The following is a 23,874-nucleotide window of genomic DNA, read 5'->3' as shown; positions in this document are numbered from 1 at the left end:
GTTCAAAACCCATTACTTACTACCACTTGAAATGGCCCCTATGTTTCATACATTTTACAAATATCTCATTAAAACATCTTTTATATTAATAAGTAACTAGTAATGGAAAAGGGAAAAGAAATATGAGGGTAAATAAAAAAGTAAAGGCAATTTGGAAAATTATACAGCAATTAAAATGGGTAGAAGCTGACACAGTACAACATGTTCACAATGGCTTATGGGTAGTTTTAACACTCACAGGGCAGCACTCTGCCATTAGTCTAATTCAATCCAAGGTCAAATGTACATGAATGCTCCACTGTGGGATTGCACTATTGTTGGACAACACATCGTAGTGAGATTTCTTTGGGCAGAGGGAGTGAAACCTGCTTAAATTCCTCAAAGGATGTTCACTCAGTACAGAAATGAAAACAGCATGACTCAATGAGAAGTTGATGAATAGGTAGAAAAGTTTAAACTGGAAAGAACAAGTGTAACTGACAAAGCCGGATCCGATTAACTATCAACATCTCACATACAACCCCCCATTGACCTTTGCGAATACCTTCATCAGTGGAGACAAGTTGATTATGTTGTTCACCGTTGCTGCACATTTGGATAGCAGCTATGGATCTGCAACTGCCATAGTACATGATGGCTTAGTTGACTATACAGCTTACTGATGTGCAAAAGGTAAAATCCTTCAGTGAATTTCAGTAGGTTTCAATCCCTTTGCCCAAAGAAATCTCACTACAGCACACTGTTGAACAATATAACAGTCCTGCAGCTGAGGGTTCATTGTTCATCTGACCTAGGACATGAATATGCATCTTCTGGACTAAAGAGGAAAGGGACCATCCAGTCTGTTATTAACGCTCAGTTCAAAAGCCTACATCTCTGATGGTATGGGGGTGCATTAGTGCTTATGGAAATGGCAGCTTGTACATCTGGAAAGGCATCATCAATGTTGAAAGATATATACAGGTTTTACAGCGACATATGCTCCCATCCAGACGATGTCTTTTTCAGGAAAGGCCTTACATATTACAGCAAGACAATGCTAAACTGCATACTGCATCTATTACAGCAGAATGGCTTCACAGTAGAAGAGTCTGGTTGCTGAACTGGCCTACCTGCAGTCCAGACCTTTCATCAAATGAAAACAGTTGGCACATCATGAAATGAAAAATATGACAAAGATGGCCGAATACCGTTGAGCAGCTAGAATCCTGCATCAGAAAAGAATGGAATAACATTCCTCTCCCAAAAGCCCAGACATTTATGGACTGTTGTTAAAAGAAGAAAGGATGCTACACAGTGCTATGCATGGCCCTGTCTTAACATTTTTGAGACATGTTGCTGCCATCAAATTCAAAATGACCTTATTATTTTAATAAAATGGTAAATTTTCTCAGTTTAAACATTTGACAAGTTTTCTATGTTCTACTATGAAAAAATATGGGCTAATGAGATTTGCAAATCATTGTATTATGTTTTCATTTAAATTTTACACAGCATTCTAACTTTTTTTGGAACTGGTTGTATTTTGGTTGTATTTGCCTTGTTTCTACACACTGCCTAGAAAGGTAAAATGTTGCATCTATCTATCTTGCTTCCACCAAGTTATCACTGCCTATTCATAATTCATATTCCTTCTACTTGTATTTATCTTAATTTAGATTAAACCGCATTTTCAAAGTGTTTGTTCACTGTTGTGTAGGTCTTCCTAAGACTGGCATCAAACTACATGACTTTGAGTCAGAGAGCATTTCACACTTAATGACTGCAGTAGTTGGATGTCATCACCTTTAGAATGTCAGATTACATGACTAGGTATCACAAGGGATGACAGACGGATTGCATGACTACGTTTCAACTTGCTTCTGTGGAGTTTCAAACTTGAAAAGTACTGCAGACTTCATACATTCTGACAGCCATTTACTTTGCTGCCTGACTGCACCATTGGTTGTATGAATGTTTTCTCAGGTATGAAGATTGCAGCCACAGCCTCAGACTATCTGTCCCTTTTACATTCTGTTATGATACAATGAATATGAAACATCGTACGGAAAAGCCTTTCTTGTGTTTTTGCAATCCAAAACACTCATTTCCTTTCTCTTTTGTGGCCAAATTGTATGTACTAAATATTTAGATGAAAACTCATTTTTGTCAATTCTTACACACACACACAAGCCCAGCACTTGAACTTAACACCAAAATAATGGCTCATTGTAAAGCAATCCAACTAAGTTGCTGGGATGTCACAGTCTCACTACACAAACTATTGTCACAGGTGCACACTGTGTCAGACCATGCCTTGCTAAGATTATGTAAATAGAGGCAACATCTAAAAATTGCTACACAAGTCATTCTGTGTGACACTGGCCTAATTGTTATTGTTATCTCATAATTCTTTGCTATCCTCAGTTTTAAAATCATCTGAAAACTTCATAACTTTGTAACGTAAGAAAGTTATTCATTGTTTATCAAGTACTGTAATGTTACTTAGTGTGTAAAGCTCCAAAATCCATAGAAAATGTATGTTACACTGCTATATCTACTGCTAACACAAATGAACATCAGAAATGTTGCAATTACAAAAATAATTTTTTTGGGAATACCTATTTTAAATGAAAATCTGTAATCATACAAACATATTGAACTTGGATTTTCAACATGTGAAGTTAGACATTCCAGGATATGTTCTGGTAACAACTGCACAGACAGTCATACTGTATGTAATTTTTGTGTTACTGCCCTTGATTTTGCCTGTCAAAACCTATTAAAATGCAGCATTTCCTTTGTGAATATTTTCTTATATTTCTTTCAAGTCTCAATATTTAACCTTTACCTTCTTGAATAAATATAGCAGGCCAAACATAACTGTAAAATTTGAAAAAATTTTTTAGCATAGGAGTGAATGATCTGTAAAGCTTTTTTGTCGAGCCTTTCAGTGCCACACAAGTCTGCCTCTGCAAAAACAATACACACGATCTACAAACTCAGAGGCTGTTTAGTAGAAAGGCAGTTGTTCTTCCTCCCCCACCAATATCTCCTTTGTAAACTACAGAGGTGGGGAAAAATGGTTGGAAAATTATTTTCAAGGATTCAGCTTGCCTTCTTAATTATGCACTAAAAATTGATTCATTAAGCTCAAGTTACATGTCTGCCACAACAAGAGGAACAATGAATGAAACATTCCTTAAATATCATGTGGACCTGTTGCAGAGTCTGCTATGCACAGTCACACACCCATGAATGTCAAATAGGTCAGCTTTGATTGACGCTTGCAAGTGAATTTAGCCTGCAGTCAAGCAAAATTTGCTTTCTGCCTTTATGTCCACATGTGCTGCTCTTCAATTTGGCTGCAAGCCCAGAAAACTACCCATCAGGCAGTGAAAGATAGCTAAATTACACATTAGAACAAGTAACACATTTAATGCCAAGTATATAGAAAGGACATCACCAGTCAGATCAAGCTCAGGACGAATGGAGAAGCATGGGAAAAGAATCATTTGTTAAGACAGAGCACCACTAGACGACACTAAAGCCCAAACTTAATGCATTACAGTCTACCGAATATCTGTGGCAGAAAATTTAAATACTAGTATTTATGCAGTTAATGTATTGCTTTCTCATATGTAACTGTTACTGCATTAATTCTACCTTGTGCAGACTTTTTTAGCTTTAACTCAAAAAAATCAAGGCAAGTGAATATTTCTCATAATATAGATCTCTCTCCCACTCAAAAATGTACATCACAACAGGACAGGCTCAATCTCTGTAACAACACTTGGGTTTTGGCTCAATTACAAATCTCTTAAAAAATATATATATTGTATACTGTATATTAAAAGAAAGGTATTCCAGTGGGGGAAAAAAAGTTTGCCTTTATGCATTTCTTCTGATTAGTATACCTGGAATCTACTGGAGTTGAAGTGTGTAGAAAATAGCCTGCTAAAGTTTGCCAAATATCTTGGTGTCCTCAAATAAGATCCATTGATGTTTATGCAAGTAAATCAGTCATGGTTTCTAAGTCCTCCTGCCACCAGATGAAGCAGTGTGAGTGTGTTATTCACTTTATAAGTGGTGGTTTTCAAAAGAAGTGAGCAAAAGCAAAACTAAAGCATTGGTGAATAGTAAAAACACAGTAGCCAGCCTTTTCAGATATCTACTGCTTCATATCATCTCTGCTCTTCTTCAGCTACTTCTAAAGCAATGCATTACTGTCTCAAATACAATGATTCACATTAAAAGGCCTTGCTTTAAAAATAATTCAAGAAAATGGAATAAATGCTGTACCTGACCTAGTGCTGCTCACAAACAAATTTTCATTTAACCAAGCATAAACACAACTGCAGCACTAGCAGTCCCCAATTTTTAATATGATTCTATAGGTCTCTGTCCTCCTACCTAAAAAGAGATTTATGCCCATGAGCTCTGTTGATCCAGGAAATCACTAAGTCACTGTGGTATATGTGAATAAACATATCCAATTGAATATCTGTGATGATTAACCTGGTAATTTCCTGGCTTGTATATAGAAATGAAACTACTGAAACATTGTCTTCATTTGATGTATACTGTAATCCACTAGTGTGGTGAAAATATCGAAAATATTGTCACTTTAAAAGATTCAAGTATGTAATATGCAGTACTCTTAAACTCATAAGACACATACAATGTGTAGAATAATAAAAAAAGATAAACCACTAACACACTACATCCTTCATAAATATAATCTGATTATTACACAATGCCTTTCATGGACATTAACTCATTAACACTATAAAAGCGAAATTCTTTTATTATATTTCAAAACAGTATTTCAATGTCACCACTATCCAGACAGTTAACAGTTGTTATTTGAATATAATTCAAATTTATTTAACAAAGGCTTTAGTCAAAGGCAACAGCAGACATTCAGTTGTAAAACAACCGTGGTTTGTTTTATCCACAGTAGTTTTGGCATTGAGTTACTTCAGATACGCTATGCAAAGCTCCAGTATTTCACAGGTCTGTTTTTGTGCTGCACTTCAATGATCATTCTTTTGGTAATTTTGAATGGTTAGCTGATCATCTTCATTAGAATAATTTACAGCCAAACTCCTTTTCATTCTTTTCTATCTCATTAATCTGCACTTTGGTCTACAAGTGTATTTACAGCAGTTTATCTAAATGCTTCTCCAGTGCCCTCAAAGTATTTGGACGAATGGATGGATGAATGGATAGAACTTTGTTCCTAAGGAGAAATTTAGTTTTTAAAGAAACTAATTAAATAAATCAATATAAAGACAGACAATATATATACTAGGGTGTCAGAGAGAGGATGTGCAACATTGTTCAAAATGGTTCTTAATTTTGTTTTATTTCTCTCCTTCACTACTACTTCCAGGAGATACCGAGTGCATCCCAAAACTCACTTTGCCCAGCACACCACAAATAAAAAAAAAAAATCACAGTGGCCATCAAAAGAGTTGTAGAATGTCATTACCCACATTAAAGGAACACGGTCTCCTAAGACAAAGAGCTTGTTATGTCCTTTCTTATATATTTAATCTGTTTTACTAGAATAGTCCAGCCTGTCATTGATGTGGACACCTAAATACATGCAGGTGTGCACCACCTCCACATTCACTCCCTGTGCAGACTGGACATACAGGCTCTTTGGAGTGGTGAAAATAAATAACCAGTTCCTTTGTTTTTGCTAATGTTAAGTTGCAGACAATTTTTCTGTACAAAGAAACAAACTTTTCCACCTGACTCCTATATTCTGCCTCATCCCTCCTATTGATACACCTCATAAGTACAGAATGATCTCAGACATTCTGCAAGTAACATGACCTTGTGTTATATTTATAGTCTAATGGGCACAGAGAAAAGAAAAAGGAAAGGGGACTGTTCATTTAATGCTAAAATCTTTTCATTAAAGCAAATGGAAAATAACTTGTCATAATTCTGATCTTCCTTTTATTACAATACCTCAAAATCCCCACTTTAAAGAGCTGGTTGCTGTTTTGACACATTATGCCTTAAAAACGAGGAGTAATTAAAAATATTCAAGACACTTTTATTAAAATATTGTTGCATCTGTAAAAGAGAAAGTAGACAGATTATGCGGACCTTAAATTGATACCTTAATTATTCTGTTTTTCTGGGTAAGTCCACAGGAGCCAACTGTTTTTTTATTCTGGATGCCATAATATAAACATTACCCTGTCACTGCCCTTTGAACATCTCCAAAAATAAGTCAAGTCACCCTGTTACTATCTTACTAACTAACCCATATTCCTCTAAATCTTAAATCGCCCAGCTTTTTGTCACGAAAGCACTATGTCTCAAACCTATCACTCAACTCATCCTAAGGAGGTGCTCTGTGCATTCACTGAAGGTGCTTTACTCTGTGCTCCACTCCAACCATGCTTCAAAGTCCCAATATCTGTCCATACAACAGGAAGATATATGTTACAACATGTCTGTAGCTTGAGACACCAGCTGAGAGCTACAAGCAGGACCCACACAACATCATGCTTTGCAGACGCACTGTAAGTCAAAAAAAAAAAAAGTACAAAAATTTGTGCACCCAGCCAAAAGTACTAGACTAAAAACAAGATGATGGTGCAGATGTTTCCCTTTTATTAGGGTACACCTGCTCAGGATTTTGATTGCTGTTATATTTAAAAAAAACTGTTACTAGAGTACTACTACGATTTTCTTTTTCTTTTCGCTGTTGGTTTTTGTTTCAGCTGTAACCACTATTGCAGTCATTACCATAACAACAAATTATAAATAAAAAAAAAAAGGTCATACAATCATATGAAAAAGGCTGGGAACCCCTCTTAATTCTTTGGATTTTTGTTTATCATTGGCTGAGCTTTCAAAGTAGTAACTTCCTTTTAATATCTGACATGCCTTATGGAAACAGTAGTATTTCAGCAGTGCCATTAAGTTTATTGGATTAACAGAAAATATGCAATATGCATTATAACAAAATTAGACAGGTGCATATATTTGGGCACCCCAACAGAGATATTACATCAATACTTAATTGAGCCTCCTTTTGCAAATATAGCAGCTTCTAGACGCCTCCTATAGCCTTTGATGAGTGTCTGGATTCTGGATGGAGGTATTTTTGACCATTCTTTCATACAAAATCACTCCAGTTCAGTTAAATTTGATGGCTGTCGAGCAAGGACAGCCTGCTTCAAATCATCCCAAAGATTTTCGATGATATTCTAGTCAAGGGACTGTGACGGCCAATCCAGAACACTGTACCTCTACATGAATGCCTTTGTAGATTTCAAATTGTGTTTTGGGTCATTGTCTGTTGGAATATCCAACCCCTGCGTAACTTCAGCTTTGTGACTGATGCTTGAACATTGTCCTGAAGAATTTGTTGATATTGGTTTGAATTCATCTGACTTTAACAAAGGCCCCAGTCCCTGAACTAGCCACACAGCATGATGGAACCTCCACCAAATCCAACCAATCTGGTGTTGCAAGTAATCAGTATTGAGTAGTTACATGCATTCAAATCAGCAAAATTACAAGGGAACCCAAATTTTTGCACAGCCAGTTTTTCACATTTGATTTAATTTCAAACAAATAAATACTGCTTCACTAAAAATCTTTGTTTGGAAAACACCCCTGTACTCAGATGTTCCTAGGAAATTAAAGGCATACCACTGTTATATTTTTTGTTGAAAGTAGAGTAAATTATTATGCAGGCTGAGAGGGGTTCCCAAACTTTTTTTTTTTATAACACCCAGAATCATTAACCTAAGTTCAAATGTATTCCAACATATACTTATTTTTAATCTGAACATTCAAATCTTATCTTCCGGCTAATTTGACAGCTTCAGTTAACATTCTCATTTTGATAAAGTAACCCATGTTTTTACAACTATTCAAGTAAAATAATGAAGTATAGTCAATCCTCAATATTTGGGCGATAACTTTTGCCACTTCAAGTACTCACATGATTTTTATTAGTCGCCTCATTTTTACTTTCATGTTGGCAACCGTGCTCATTTGTGTGATGCACACAAGTCTATGGAGTGTCTAGTATCCTACTAGATGCTTCACTGGTCTTGTTCACACTACTGTTACAGAAAAAACAGCTGCCCATACATTTGTTGCAATTATGCCACCAGATCATAATGCAAATCATTTAGGTTCTAAGACCAAGTGTGTAAAGTCAGAGATGCAGCTTAGTAAAAAAGTAAAGGTATTAGATGAACTTCATGCTGGCAGTCGCCGTCGGCCACAACCAGTTGGCCTGAGACATCAAGGCTGCCGATCTCACCATCGATTACACACTCAATGTTAAATGTGAACAAACTTCTGCTATGCTCCCACACTCGGAGACTTGTAAGGATCTCGCTACTTTTTATCTTTGCAATTGGTCTAGAGGGAGAATCTTGTTTTGCGGTTTTCCTTATAGCATCTAGCAGAGTCACTTGAAATCAATTGAACTCGACTACAAAAGAATTACAAGTTGTAATAAAGTTTCTGTAAGTGAAGAAGTGCAAGGATCATTACCAAACCTCAAGGGGCAACAGCAAGGAGAATGGTATATCTGCCAGACTCCATCTCCCCCCGACTGGTCCTCTTCCCAAGCTGGCATCTTGCCTGAACCTTAACCCCATTTTTCCCATAGGATCAATGCTGCAGATTCTGTGGTTTCCACACCTCCATGGATAAAGAGAAAAGACTGTACAAGGCGTTTCTTTTAAACTGTAGCCTTTGACTTCAGAAGGAATGTAGACACTCCAACTATTGGCAATACCTATGGCATCCAACTTTTTGTACGGTGTAACATAAAAATAACTAATTACTTCATCACATTTAGGGTTTGTAGAATGCCCAGTGGGGACTGGGTAGTGTTTTGGCCTTTCAACCTCTATTGTTTTATTTTCTCCAGCTGTAAAAATTGTTTTCCTCTCCTAACCAGCCATCTGACAATAGCTTTGGATTCTTTTTTTAATACCATAAACATTAGAGACTTAAACACTCTTTGTTTAATAGTAATTTAAGCTATGCTTAAGTACTCTTCCATTTCTATTATTTATTTGTTCTGTGTATATGCATTTACCTTTTCTTTAGCTTTTTTGGTAATTTTAAGTAATTTCTTTACTTGTTACCCTTTGAGTTACACTTTTTGCAATACAATGTGCCATATAAATAAATGTTATTTTGCTGCTGTCAGTGACCTACATTAGGCAACACATCTTTATTAAAATAAAGTGGTACCAATCATAGCTTACCAATGTACTCATCTTCATCCACATATCCATCACCATTTTTGTCTATATCTTCCAGAGTTTCCTAAGAAATACATCACAACAATTTTAAAAAACACACAGTAGAACAGTTACCAAATAAACTTACTCTTATCCAAAATGTAATCTTGCCCTCATGAAGAAACAAGCAATGTCAATCTTTATAGTTAAGTTGGTGTCCAAAAGCTGAAAAAGTATTTGTTATAGTAAGCATTAGAACATAATCTTGAAAGAGTATGTAGGATTTACTGCTTCAGAGAACAGTACGTTTTCTTATTAACTCAACCAATTTTTCTATTTAGTTTGCATACTTTCCTTGCATTTTATAAACTTTATTTAAAACAACTGCTACCTTAATCAATATGAATCAGTGCTATATAAATATCAGTAGTAATAACTTTGACTTAATAATAGCATTTAATCAGATGTAATTATATTGCAATTTCCTCCAATGTATGCAATGCCTTTTAGATCTAAGCATAACTTTGGTAACTATTTACCACTGCACTCTACTACACAGGATTGAAAATGTACTTGGATTATTAAACAGGGTTCTTTTTTTGTCATCTAATATGTTCAACTCATTTTCAATACATACATACTGTAACTCGGAAGACAGTACAACCTCATTCCTGTCTGCATTTAAACATAATGTTCCTGTTACAAGACCTTTTTTTTTTTTATATACTACCATTTTCATATATAATTTACAACTGTAACACCAACTGTTATTCAAATGTTGATGACAATCGCCTGTACTTATAACTTAAACTTAATGCTACTACAATTAAGGCAATAATTAACAGCTTTGATGAGCTAAAAAAATTTAAGGAATGAAAACTGTTTACCATTAGAAGAAAATGAACTCTTTTAGCAAGTAGTATTCTTCAAATATAGTACTCTTGAATCAAATTTTAGTTTGACCCACATCTGAGATTGTAAGGGTATTCTTAGAAACTTTAGCATTCATGTTTCTTAAGAATAAAGGATCTGAAAAGTGAATTCATTTGTTGCAAGTAGAATTGACTACTGTGATGCTTTATTATAAGGCTGTTCTACTGCTTTAGTTAATTTAATGCAGAAAAGACAGTATCAAAACTAGAACTGGCTTCATTAGATGTGTCACTATACCGACTTCCATAAAAGTTTAAAAGGAATTTTTTCAATCCTTCTTTTCATATAAATGTTATAAAATAATATTCAAACTAGCATTACAATAGCTAATCTCTGCTGTATGTAAATGATAATATCCTCTTAGCCTTATGAAACTGATGCACCCGTTAAGAGTTTTGGCAATATTGTACCAAAATGTTAACAGTAAACAGTTTTGAAGAAAGTTTTTGATTTACCAATCAAGACAGATCCTTATGCTCACCTATGGTCATGTATTCCAAGTAGCTGCTGAAGGAATGTGCAAATGAGTAGCAGTGTCAAAAAAATGGTTCTTATTCAGGAACACTGATCATGGACTCTCAGTGGCAAAGTGATGAGTCCTACAAATATGAGAGGTCCTGAAAGTAGCAACCTTGATTCTCTGTACTGAGAAGGGTCAGGTGATGCAGTTAGGACAGACCCTTATCAAATCCCGTTATAGGTGTCCCAAACACATTCCAATAGGAGAAGACCTGGATCAAACAGGACATGCTGGAACAATTATATTTCTTAGCTGGCCTGAGAGCATCCGGGTGCTTCCTAGGAGAGGATGGAGACTATTGCTGGTGACAGGGTGTCCTGGTGTCTCCAGCTCGGCATGTTATCCCATTAGAAATCACAGCAAAAGCAGGCTGACCTAACATGAACTTCCAAACTGCTCCCAGTTTACTTATGTTAAGGTGCCTCTTGAAATAGTCATGCTCTGCTCTCTTTCCAGATATCTGCAGTTTTACTGACACTTGCTTTTGTAAACTGGCTTCTAAATAAAGGTATTTGCTAAATAAAGAATCAGAACTTTCAAGAATTACATGAAAAATGAAAATGAAAAATTACTGAAAAATGAACATGCAGTAAAAACAAACGGAGAAAAATACTTTTAACAGTCTAATAATTAATTGATATAATTGGGCAAAGTGTTTGGCTACCTTTTCTAATAGTATCTTTTAAGGCTATAGGTGTCACAAGATTCCCATGATACTTGCCTCAAAGACAGTCTTCTGGCTGGACAGAGTGTATTACAATTTGTAAGACTACAGTTATTTAAAAAAAATCATACTGCTTTCCAATTTCATGATTTTACAAACCAGAAGATAACTTACAACTATCTAGCCAATACCAAGTCTTAGATTTATATAATTCTAACCATAAATGAATGTCCTCAAATATCAATGAACTAAAGTAGATGGATAAGGAGGATTATATACAGTAGAAACTCACCTGTACAATGCAATACAGAAAATAAGTTAAGTTACTGTTTTTTTTTAAAAGTATGGCTTTGGCCTTCTGGCTTATTTTTGGTTGAAGAAATAATAACAAAATAAAATCAGTTATTTTCTTCTGATTAATTAATTTTAGGATTTTTGAGGACTAAATGATTGTTAGAATGTCTTTGTACATGAAACAACAAAATTAAAGCAAGATGTACATTGTTCTTCACAAGACTATATGCAAAGGTAGGAATGGCACATATTAAAAGCCCTGGAATTTATATTTAATGAAAATAGATTTTCCCTTATTAATCATATCATATGAAACATAAAATCATTAAATCATATTAAACAGTATGATTACTTACAAGAACGACAATATCCTTCATATGCTCAAACTCTTCAGGGTGAAGAAATGCTGTAAACTCCTCTCTGCTGGCTGCCAAATCTTCATCAAGATCAGCTGCTTTGAATCTTCTTTCATCTCGGGGTAACATTTTTTTGAAGCTAAACTGGTCATTAGTGTCTTGGAACTCTTCAGGATTTGCTAATTAATGAAAAGAATATGCTTACAGTAAGAAATGTTATCATTTTTCCAGGGTTTTCTCTTTATTTCTAATCCAAATAATTGTAATTCATGATGAGGAGACATAATATATCTTATTATAGTGTCAATATGAAGGTATTTTTATGACCTTCCAATAAACAATGGTGAAGACAAAGCAAAAAAAACATCAAAATTAATTTAAACTACAAATTAAAATTTGATGTAAAATTATTTGGCTGTGTAATATAGGGCTGGGCAATAAATGTAATATTCAATTTGATTCAATATTTAAGGAAAATCAATTTGCAAAGGCCAATATCACAATTTTCAGAATTTTTATTGATTTTCCTCTACTTCTGAATGTTAAATAAAATCCATAAAATCTCCAGAGTTCTTCCTAAGTGTGTTTAGGTCAAAACTGCCTATGCTGCCTGGCGGTGATAATCATGAAGAAAAAAAACAAAAACAATGGAGGGTCAGAAAAGGAACAGCTTGGAACAAGTAGGATTAACTCTGATGTATGCAAATGGTTTAATTTTACCTAGGATAACAGCTGAAGCAGTACAACATCTAAAGAAAAAACATGTAACTGTATATGAAGAGGTCATCCAGGCATGTGTGGATTCTGAAATATGCCCTCTCTTCTCCCTGGCAAAACAAGTCCTTGCTCAGCAAACTTTCTTATAATGTTCGCTGTTCTGTTGCATACAGTATGAGAGGACAAGCAGTAGGTAGAAGGGGCCAAACAGCTGCAGTGACCTGCCAATTGCAAAATACACTTGTGCATACTTATCCTGACCCCTAAAAAACTCTGACTTTGACATTGGTCAAATAACTACACTAATAACTAATTCACATCACACCAGAAGTCAGGCATCCATGCAGCTTAGGTGCTCATCCCTCCATCTCACACCATCTAAGTTCTATATTAAAACAGCAGCATTCATAGCTTTTTTTGTGTGAATTATTCAAAGCTTGTGTATCAGTTATGGAGTAAACTGCACTGGATATTTTATTTAGTTTTGAGTTTGTATTTTTGTCTATGGAATTTGAGCTTCCTGATTACAATAATGGATAATTAACATATAGCTCATTAATGTTTTATTATTACATTGTTCACATTTTTACATTATTTATATTTAAGCAGCATTTAGTTGCAAATGGATTGGCTGAGAATATTATGCATACATACATACATACATACATACATATATATATATATATATTTTTTTTTGGCCAAAGAAATGGTGAAAACTACTTTTTTAATTGAACTTTGTTTCTGATAGGTACATTTACAGTACTTACTATGGTGGTGAGTGTTATAAAATTAATACCAGCATAAATCATACAGACAAGAAAAACCATCCATATGTAAATAAATAATTCAGAACCATTATATAAATGATTCAATAAATGACTTTTGAGCAACGTAGATTATTATAATGAAAAATCTTCTTACCAAGGTAGTAGCCATATGTGGCTTGTTTGTATTCTTCCCAAGAAATTCTATTGTCTTTATTTAAATCATAATCAGACCAAACTTTAGCCACATTTTCATAAATATATCGCTTCTGTACTCTTTTAATCCAACTCTTCAGCTCTTCAACAGTGACATAACCATTGTTATCACTATCTATTCGGTCTACAATTTTTCTGAAAAACAGACAGAAAACAGTTACTAACACATTAAAAAATGCTACCTTGCAGTGTAAAATAAAGTTAAAAAATCAAAAGGTATTGGATTTACTCTTCATTATTGGAGTTTCGTCTTTTCCCAGTCCCCAAAATCAAGCAGGCCAATAACATTAGTGAAAATTCAAACAATGGCAAATCACAAAACAATACTAAAAATTATTATAGAAACACAAAACAAAAAGAATCACTGCAATCATAACTTTCTCATTGTAGGTACCAATTTTAAAAAGTTAATGTTTGCTTTTAAATACTTCATTTTGCTTAATTTCTACAGAATATCAGCTTCTTATAGCTACCTAGAATGTGGTATAGACTTTCACCCCCAGTAAAGAAATATACAGCTTTCTTAGCTACATCTGTAGAACAGAGTATAAATTAAGTTAATTAGGAAATAGGATGGAGCAATATCCACTAAAGTTACATCCACTGGGGAGGAAACTGAGAAGAGAATCTGACCTCTTTGTGGAGCCAGAGAAGAATATGTACTGTAGTTGTTCCCGGTTAAGGTAAAATCTAAGAAAAGCGAAAGGTAAGTAGAAACATATGCTTTTACAGACCCTGGTAGTACAGTAACAATTTGACCTTAAAAACTTCAGAGCAAGTTAAACCTTCATGGGGAAATAACTCAGGTATTCCTCAGAACTATGAGTAATTATAACAATGATTCAAAAATGCTAACCAAATGTTCTCTATCCTACAAGATTTTCATGTCTGTGGTCTCAATGGTAATGCATATATTGATTTGCCAAAAGGTTACACACAGGTCTCTGTTCCATTGTACCGATAAAATATTCCATGGCAAGAAGACATGAAGAAGTGGGCATATCTTGAGGAAGTACATCTGCCATTCACAGACTCTGAAGTTGCTCTTTTAACAGTAAGGTAACAACAACCCCAAGGTCTTTGAGCTGTGGCAAACCATACCTAGCAGAGGAGGTGGACCTCCTGTTGTGAAGATTACACTTGGATGGATGGTTGGTGGGCCATATAAGGAAACAGATGATTTTGCAAAGAACTGTGGTAAGCTGCCTAAACATTCAATCAGTTTTGTGTCAATAACAGAACTAGAAGAAATGTTGCAACAACAGTACAATACAGACGTTCCAGAGTACAGCTGTGAAGAGAAAGAAGAAATGTCACAGGAGGATATCGAGTTCATGCACATAGCTTCAGAAACTGCAAGACTGGCAGGTGGCCACTACTGTTTAAAAATGCTAGACAATTGCTGCATTGCTGAACAGTGTGCTATTGGGCACAAAAGAAAACTGATTAAAAATTCAGGTTTCCATGAAAACTACAAAGCTTTCATGAAAGACATTATTGAGACATTACGCTGTTGAGGTACCGGAAGAAATCCTGAACTGCAATGAAGGAAGGGTATGGTACATTCCACATCACCAGGGGACTTTATTTAATGAACAACTACTGAAATGTCCTGACTTAACTAACACACTCATTGGCATCCTTACAAGATTTAGAAAGGAGCCAGTGGAATTAATAGCAGACATTAAATCGATGTTCTACCAAGTAAAAGTTCCAGATGATACTGATCATTTATGCTTTTTTGTGGTGGCATGAAGGTAACCTATGTTAAGACTAGGAAGAATTCAAAATGATAGCATTTGGTAGTGATTTGGTGATACTTTTTCACCCACTTGTACTTCTTATGATTTGCACAGAACAGCTGAAGATGCCAGAGATACATTTCCTATGGAAGCCGTTAACACTATGCTCCATAATTTCTACGTAGCTGACTGCTTAAAGTCACTGGCAACAGAAGAGCAAGCCATAAACCTGGCAAAAGATCTCCAAGCTCTATGCCTCCGAGGGGGGTTCCACCTGACTTAGTGGGTGAGTAACTGCAGAACAGTTTTATTGTCCATTCCTGAAGAAGACAGCGCTCTTGAATGAAAGGATTTAGTATTAAGGCATTGTTTGCTCCCAAAAGAACGTGCCCTGGGCGTCCAGTGGTGCACAGAAACAAACAGTTTCAAATTTCAGATAAAGTTACAAAATAAGCCCGCTACAAGGCGTGGTATCCCATCTGTTGGTAACTTAGTTTATGGACCTCTCGGATTTTTAGCACCAGCTATACTGCCAGCAAAGCTTATTTTAACACTAGAATCCCTGAAGCCTATGAAAAAACTCATAATCCCGAGCCACCTTAAATTCCTTCGCACCTCTTCATTAGCGTCTTTTGTTTTGCAAATGTGTTGATCAGCACAAGCAGTAAGCAGCCTGCTTTCCCATTCCCCCTACCGCCTTAGCTCAACTTGGGCAAAAAGTTCTCCCAGCTCAAATCTGTTTATCTAAGTGTGAAGTGCCTAGAGTTGTATAGGGTAAATAATATATTGTTATTTGGAACAAAGACATTTCATGTGTATTCCGTGTCTACAATGATCTATGTAAATGTAGGATGACAGGCAAGAAATGAACACATACCTAAAACAGAAAATTTGTTGAATGTTATAATACTAATTACAAAATTTTGAGTGTATTATGTGTCATGACTGAAGTCCAAATATCAAACACTTTCACAAAAGTTACACATTTAATAAAACAAAGTCTGCTTTTATTCAAGAATATAACCAAAGAAAAAGAAATCAGGTTAGGGTACAACGCCAACACGACTGCTTGGCTTGTGCTGTGGTAAGAACTGCTGACTCAGAATCAAGAGGTCACGGGTTCGATTCCGGGAGAGACTTATACAAAGAGAAATGTGGGTGGGATAAAGAAGTGGAAGTCAAACACATTCAGAAATGGATGACTTACAGTTACTAGCTACCTGCAATGTGAATAGATGCATTATACCTGCATGATTTGGAACCATAAAGTCAGTCCAGATGTACCATTTTGCAGAACCAGTGAACATAGATATGGCATTGCTATATATCTTCTTTTGTCCAATGAAAGAGGTGAAAAACACTTTTCACTCCTCGTGGGGAAGTCAAAGAGTACCGTTGTTATCAAAATGGACAAGAAGATAAAAAGCAAACTTCAAATACCCTTGCAAGAATCTACATACATTTCAAACAAAAACACTCAATTCAAGACCTTGCCAACAGAATCACAGTGGTGAGAGATCATTCACAATCATCGCAATGGAAGTACGTCACACCTGCCTGTGATATCCCGTGGAGTGGAAAAGTGGCCCCAACCTACCCTCTGGACATCTGATAGTTTATGAACCGAACAGGATCAGTGGAGAGATGAGACACAGACAAAAATTGAAGGGTGAATGGTGCAAGTTTATTTACAGGAGTACTATACAACAAAAAACGCAGTAGTGTCAGGCGGGCTTTAAGGCACAGTCCTTCAGCACTGGCACTTCTTCAAACATAAATAAAAACAAAAAAATGAAAAATATGGTGTATTTACAAAAACTACACGCACACTCCAACAATGCAGTCTTCCTTTATCTCTGGCTGAAGAAGCTCCTACAACAGGAAAAGCAAAAAAATGCACAAGAACAAAAATAAGTGTGTGTATATACAAAAAGAAAAAAAAAACAATTGCACCAAATTCAAAATCAAAAAGTTTTTCACACCACTGTATACTTATTTGGCGCTGGGAACATTTTGCCCCCTTCTTGATTTCTTATTCTTTTGCATGTTTGTCACACAAAATGTTTCTGATCATCAAACACATTTAACCATTAGTCAAATATAACACAAGTAAACACAAAATGCAGTTTTTAAATGATGGTTTTATTATTTAGGGAGAAAAAATCCAAACCTACATGGCCCTGTGTGAAAAAGTAATTGCCCCCTTGTTAAAAAATAACCTAACTGTGGTGTATCACACCTGAGTTCAATTTCTGTAGCCACCCCCAGGCCTGATTATTGCCACACCTGTTTCAATCAAGAAATCACTTAAATAGGAGCTGCCTGACACAGAGAAGTAGACCAAAAGCACCTCAAAAGCTAGACATCATGCCAAGATCCAAAGAAATTCAGGAACAAATGAGAACAGAAATAATTGAGATCTATCAGTCTGGTAAAGGTTATAAAGCCATTACTAAACCTTTGGGACTCTAGTGAACCACAGTGAGAGCCATTATCCACAAATGGCAAAAACATGGAACAGTGGTTAACCTTACCAGGAGTGGCCGGCCGACCAAAATTACCCCAAGAGCGCAGAGACGACTCATCCGAGAGGTCACAAAAGACCCCAGGACAACGTCTGCTTCAGGACCTGGAAGGCTTGCTGTGATAGATGGAACCATGAATTCTATTGTCTACCAAAAAATCCTGAAGGAGAATGTCCAGCCATCTGTTCTTCAACTCAAGCTGAAGCGATCTTGGGTGCTGCAACAGGACAATGACCCAAAACACACCAGCAAATCCACCTCTGAATGGCTGAAGAAAAACAAAATGAAGACTTTGGAGTGGCCTAGTCAAAGTCCTGACCTGAATCCAATTGAGATGCTATGGCATGACCTTAAAAAGGCGGTTCATGCTAGAAAACCCTCAAATAAAGCTGAATTACAACAATTCTGCAAAGATGAGTGGGCCAAAATTCCTCCAGAGCACTGTAAAAGACTCATTGCAAGTTATCGCAAACGCTTGATTGCAGTTATTGCTGCTAAGGGTGGCCCAACCAGTTATTGGGTTCAGGGGGCAATTACTTTTTCACACAGGGCCATGTAGGTTTGGATTTTTTCTCCCTAAATAATAGAAACCATCATTTAAAAACTGCATTTTGTGTTTACTTGTGTTATATTTGACTAATGGTTAAATGTGTTTGATGATCAGAAACATTTTGTGTGACAAACATGCAAAAGAATAAGAAATCAAGAAGGGGGCAAATAGTTTTTCACACCACTGTATATACCTCCACCACAAATTATCAATAGGAGATATATAACTATATATACACACAAAATAATATCTACAAAGCCACCAAAATCAGAACTGCTCCTCCAGTCGCTCAGCAGTGCTTAACCCTACCTCGCCTTTAGTTCCATTGATGACCCCTGCTGGCCGGCAACTCCTTAAATATAACCGGCTAGATCATCCAGCCAATTTGCCACCCTGTCTACCATACGTACCTATCTAGTTAAACACTGGCACATTCACACCACGCGCCACAACTTGCCCAGAGCAACTTTGTATTTAAACTCAAACCCCTGCTGATCATACGTGTAAACCCATTATCTACTTTTCAGAATGCCTATGTTTAAAGAAAGCTGTGGCTTGGTTTCTTAAGTTTAAAGACATACTGCTGCACTTAAAAAAACGAAAGACATTTCAATTCGAAGTCAGTCAATCTGAAAATATCCCAGAACAACAAAAATTCATCAGAGAGTACATGAAAAAGTACAAACTAACTTTAACAGCAAACCCGATTTCTTCAGAACACTTGACTAAAGCTGAAACAGAGCTTATCCGCCTCAGTCAAGTACAAGAATTTCCAGAAGAATTAAAGGCTTTAAAGAAAAATGCCCCTGAAAAAAAGAAAAGTCAAATCTTCAAACTTGTCCCAGTCATAGAAGATGGAATACTCAAGAGTCAAAGGCAGACTCAAAAAAGCTGCAATGCCCGAAGAAGCCAAACAACCTGCAATTCTCCACAAGTGTTGACATAATGCTTCTCTTATAGTGCAGCAGACTCATAAAAAAATTGGACATTGTGGGCCCAACTATATGCTTGCACAGTTATACCAGAAATATTGGATAACTCAAGCAAACTCAATTATCACAAAAATAATTTCAAAGTGTGCAAGATGCAGAAGACACAAACGAAAGGGGGTGAACAAAAAATGGAAGATTTGCCAGAAGATTGCTTGTTACCTGACCAACCACCTTTCTCCAATGTAGGAGTTCATTATTTTGGTCCTCTTCAATTGAAAGAAGATGAACTTTGGTCAAGAGGTACCATGTAATTTCCACTTGTCTAACAATTAGAGCTGTAGACATCGAGATTGCACACAGCTTAGGCACTGATTCTTATATCAATGCCATATGCTGATTCATTTGCAGAAGAGGACAAGTTAAAATCATGCACTCAGATAATGGAACAAACTTTACTTGAGCAGTAAGAGAGCTACGTGAAACAATTAAAAATCTTGACCAAGAAAAAATTTGCAATGCAAAACAGAAAAAGTGTTGACTCAAACAACATATTCCACTTAAACGTTAGCTTATAGGGGGTTAAGACAGAACCTTACATAATCTATTTATGTGTTCTCTATAGTGTAGTAATATAAGCCAAATATTTTAACATAGCTAAGTGAATACTTATAATAAAAACATTTACTTACTAAAAAAGGCTCCTACTACTATAATTTTCAAAATGCAGACAATATATCGGAGCAAAGCTTTCGTTAAATCCTGAAAAGCCTTCTGTGCTGTTTTACACATAATTCTGAAAAGTTTGCACAGTGGTTACTAAGCAATGAGTTAATTATAAGATTTTGTAACAATTATGTACTTATGTGGCTTTTTAATGTGTTACTTACTAATCTGTAATTTACCATGCTATATAAAGTACTGTGGAATAACCATCACTATGAAAGGTGATATATAAATATAGACTGATTAATAAATGATGTGATTGCACTGTTGAGTTTATTGTTAATTAAAACAAATTAGACAAGAAGCAAAGAAAATAATAAATTACAGTAAGTTCTTCTATAACTGCAACTGGACTCCAATGATATCAAGGTATTATTCTCCTGAATATAATGAAGAGGTGCATAGGTCCTTGAATGTAACTTTTAAAAAATGTGGGTTTCTAACTAGAATTAAAAATAGTCATATTTAGAATATGTAAAACAGCTAAAACTTCTATGATTAAACAGAATAGATTTAACTATATTAAAAAACAAATAAGGACGATGACATTTTAGATTCTGCTCGTAACATAGCATTGATCAGCCTGGAAGCTGAGATATACTAATAATATCATCATTATCCAGCAAATTGGATAAATTTGATTGACATGTACCTTGGTTTTACAATGTATTTTCTATAACTGTCTCTTAATGAGTTTTCTAAGTGATGATTCTAGCTATCCATATCATTTTAGGTTTACAGTTTGTCGCTTCATCCTGAGAAAGACGTTAATCTGCATCCGGCACTGCAAGCAGGTCCTCCAACTCACAGTGAAAACCTGGTGGTTGGTTACAGGATTGGCACTCCAACCACCCTCCCAATCCCCTACCCTCCACCCTCTCTCGCCTAATCAATTCCATCTCCTTTCTTGGGTACTTCAGTTATAACAGAAATATTTGTGTTCAGCAGCCTAGCTTGACATTACATATCCATGATTCTCTTGTACACGGTTGATACAAATTAGCAAATAAAGTTATATTTAGTGAAACTGCTTTCTTACAGCAAACTGTGCAGCCCAGGCAACACAAAACTGAACTGAATGGATAAACTTTATCTGATTTTTGTTTAAACCTATATTATTTGTTAGGTTTATTGTAGCATTTAGCAGCTCTTGAAGGCATTTTCTTTTTGAAGTAATATTGATTTAGAATTAATTTGGAAGCATTTATGTTTTCTGTTTAAAGGTCTTAGCATTACAACAGTATACTGAAGTCAAGTGACACAGGATATTTTAAACTACTCATTAGATTTGTTTCTTTAAAATTACATCAGAAATGCAAATTGGAAGTTGCAGAAAGCAGCATATGTGGTTTTTCACCCTAAATTAACTCATCAAAATAAACCAATAAATAAATAACAATAATTAGCTCAAATGGTCTGATTGTGAATTAATTTGCTACAGCAAAACTTTAGTCAGTTGAATTCTTTCCTTAGTTCTCTGCTTTTTATCCCCATTGACAGATATTTTCTATCTTGTGTGCGCCAGTCTTACATTAGTATTACTTGTATTTCTGTTTTAACTCATTAATAGTGCAGAAAAAAAGTTATTTTTATGCTGGTATACATACAGATCAATATATCAGCACATAAAATATTGGACTTCTATCTACTGATGTATGTATAAAAAAGACAAAGATGGAATTGGTGCAGGGACAACATAGGAAGCAATCTTGCTAATTAAAAGAAAACTGTGTACTGATCAGTGCCATATATAATAGCAAACTGGAAATGATCATGCATTCCCATCCTTAATTTCACAGGAGAACAGTACTTCTCAAAAGTAGACATTGCCACATAATAACTAAGTGACCCAACACTGCTCCTCATAGCAATAATGCCCTTATGCTCATTCAATGCCAAAGTTAAACATTTAGCGGAAATGTAACCACCACTCATGCAACATACTTTAATATAAAATTAACAAATTGTGAAAATTATTTTAATAAACCTTGCTTGTTGTAGTTTAAACTTGTAGTTATTCATGAAATAACACATCTTAGTGCATCAAATAAAGTACTGTTCTTTTTGCCACGTCTAGGATGAGCTGTTTTTGGATGTTGTAGTCAGAGACGCCCTAAAGTTCCTGTGCCACGTTGTTGTGTTTATTAAAGCCAATCTTCCTCCCCTCCCTTATTTAGGGATATCTGTTGCTGCTTGTTCACGTCAACTATGCTCTGTGTTTTAAACGGATGTTTGAGAATTTAAAATGACACCGATTACTGCAAAAATTACCTATGTCTTGTACTAAAATTATAACGGAACGTAGGACTGTGTTACAAAAAGGCATCTGATGTATATTAGTTGTCACCGAGTTTAAGGCAATAGTATTATACTGCATTTCTGCGTTATCTTAAGCAACACAACAATAGTTTAGCAAAGTTAAATTCTAATCAAAGCAGCAACTTTTCAAGCACCTTTTGGGATGAACAGATAAGAAATGAAAAATTCTGGCTTTACTACATCATCCAAGTAACAAACTAGATAGACAACAATGAGCTGCAAGAAATCCCCTTGAAAACAACAGGTAACGTCGTCTGGGGCAGAACATAAAGAAAATAAATGCGTAATATAACATCAACTTAACATAGTATACATGAACTTGGACATGATAAGCTGTCCTCATATCTGCAGTATGAAAGCACTGACGTGACAGTGAAATAATGAAAAAGAAAGCCCAAACGTAACCCCATACACTCCAAAAAGCAGCGATTTTAACAGCTTAATTAAGCGATTAACAGTAATAAATAAATAAATGTAAACATGACACGTGTTAGGCGTGCTCAACTCACCCTAGTCGGTCTTTACTCTCTTCGGGGGTTAACTGATCAAATGTCTTGGCTTCTTCTTTGCCCAAAAAGGCCTCGTGGTCGTATCGATAACTCTGGTTGTCTTCGTGGCGATCTCTGCTTAGCTCGGGTTCCACATGGACCCTCTCTTTCTTGTAGGTTGGCTTCGCAACGATCACTCCAGCATATACACATAACAAGCACGTAAAGGCACGCAGGTCCATTGCAGTGTTATACTGTCTGGCTTCTAAATCTGTGAAGATACGAATTCAAAAAAGTTAACTAGGCACCCCAACTTGCGATGTATAAAAAAGCAACGTAGCCATAATCATAAAGGTAAACCACTGATTAAAGTTATAGAATCACAAGCAATAACACATCTCACTTACACACTGATTTTTTGAAAGATGCCGGCTGACCGCTATCAGTTTCAACCAAAGGCACTAACTCCAGAAATTCTTCAAGTGGTACCTTCGGCCACTCGCGTTGCGCGAAACATAAAAACTGAGTTCAACTCGAAGCGTAACAAGGCTTGCTATTGGCTTGTTTGCAGCGCCGGAAAGTGACAGTAAAGCCAGCGCCACGTTGCAAGCTTACGCCGTACACTAGTCTCTGGGAAACTGACTCTCTTGCAAGGATTTGTGCAGGAAGTGGAATTTTTGTCTCTTCCTTATGTGGCAACGAATTTTGGATATCACACGTGGAGCTTCTGGAAATAGCCCTCATATGTTTAAGCTAAATTCAGAGTGATTCGTGGCAGGTACTTAAAAAAGCTTACGATCTTTAAAGCGAAAAAAAAAAATGGAATGAATTGAAAAGTTTCAAATTCTGCCTTGGAGCAGTTGTTTTAGGGAAGATATCGTTATCCTGTTTGTATTTTGTTCAGTGCCAG

At 35.8% G+C, this 23,874-nt stretch overlaps 1 protein-coding gene across 1 annotated transcript in view; it reads right to left on the bottom strand.

Moving 5' to 3' along the window:
• The window catches only part of rcn1 (reticulocalbin 1, EF-hand calcium binding domain), a 34,581-nt gene extending 10,980 nt beyond the window's left edge, over positions 1-23,601 (bottom strand). The window contains exons 1-5 of the mRNA XM_039749625.1: positions 23,372-23,601; positions 22,986-23,235; positions 13,627-13,820; positions 11,989-12,167; positions 9,246-9,306 (exon numbers count right to left, since the gene is read on the bottom strand). Coding sequence (XP_039605559.1) covers positions 9,246-9,306; positions 11,989-12,167; positions 13,627-13,820; positions 22,986-23,206 — 655 coding nt within the window. The 5' untranslated portion in view covers positions 23,207-23,235; positions 23,372-23,601. The remainder of the gene's footprint in view (positions 1-9,245; positions 9,307-11,988; positions 12,168-13,626; positions 13,821-22,985; positions 23,236-23,371) is intronic.
• Positions 23,602-23,874: the final 273 nt, after the last annotated feature.

This window comes from Polypterus senegalus, chromosome 1 (genome assembly GCF_016835505.1).
Source record: "Polypterus senegalus isolate Bchr_013 chromosome 1, ASM1683550v1, whole genome shotgun sequence".
Taxonomy (NCBI): domain Eukaryota; kingdom Metazoa; phylum Chordata; class Cladistia; order Polypteriformes; family Polypteridae; genus Polypterus; species Polypterus senegalus.
This window is presented reverse-complemented; position numbering and strand designations above follow the sequence as displayed.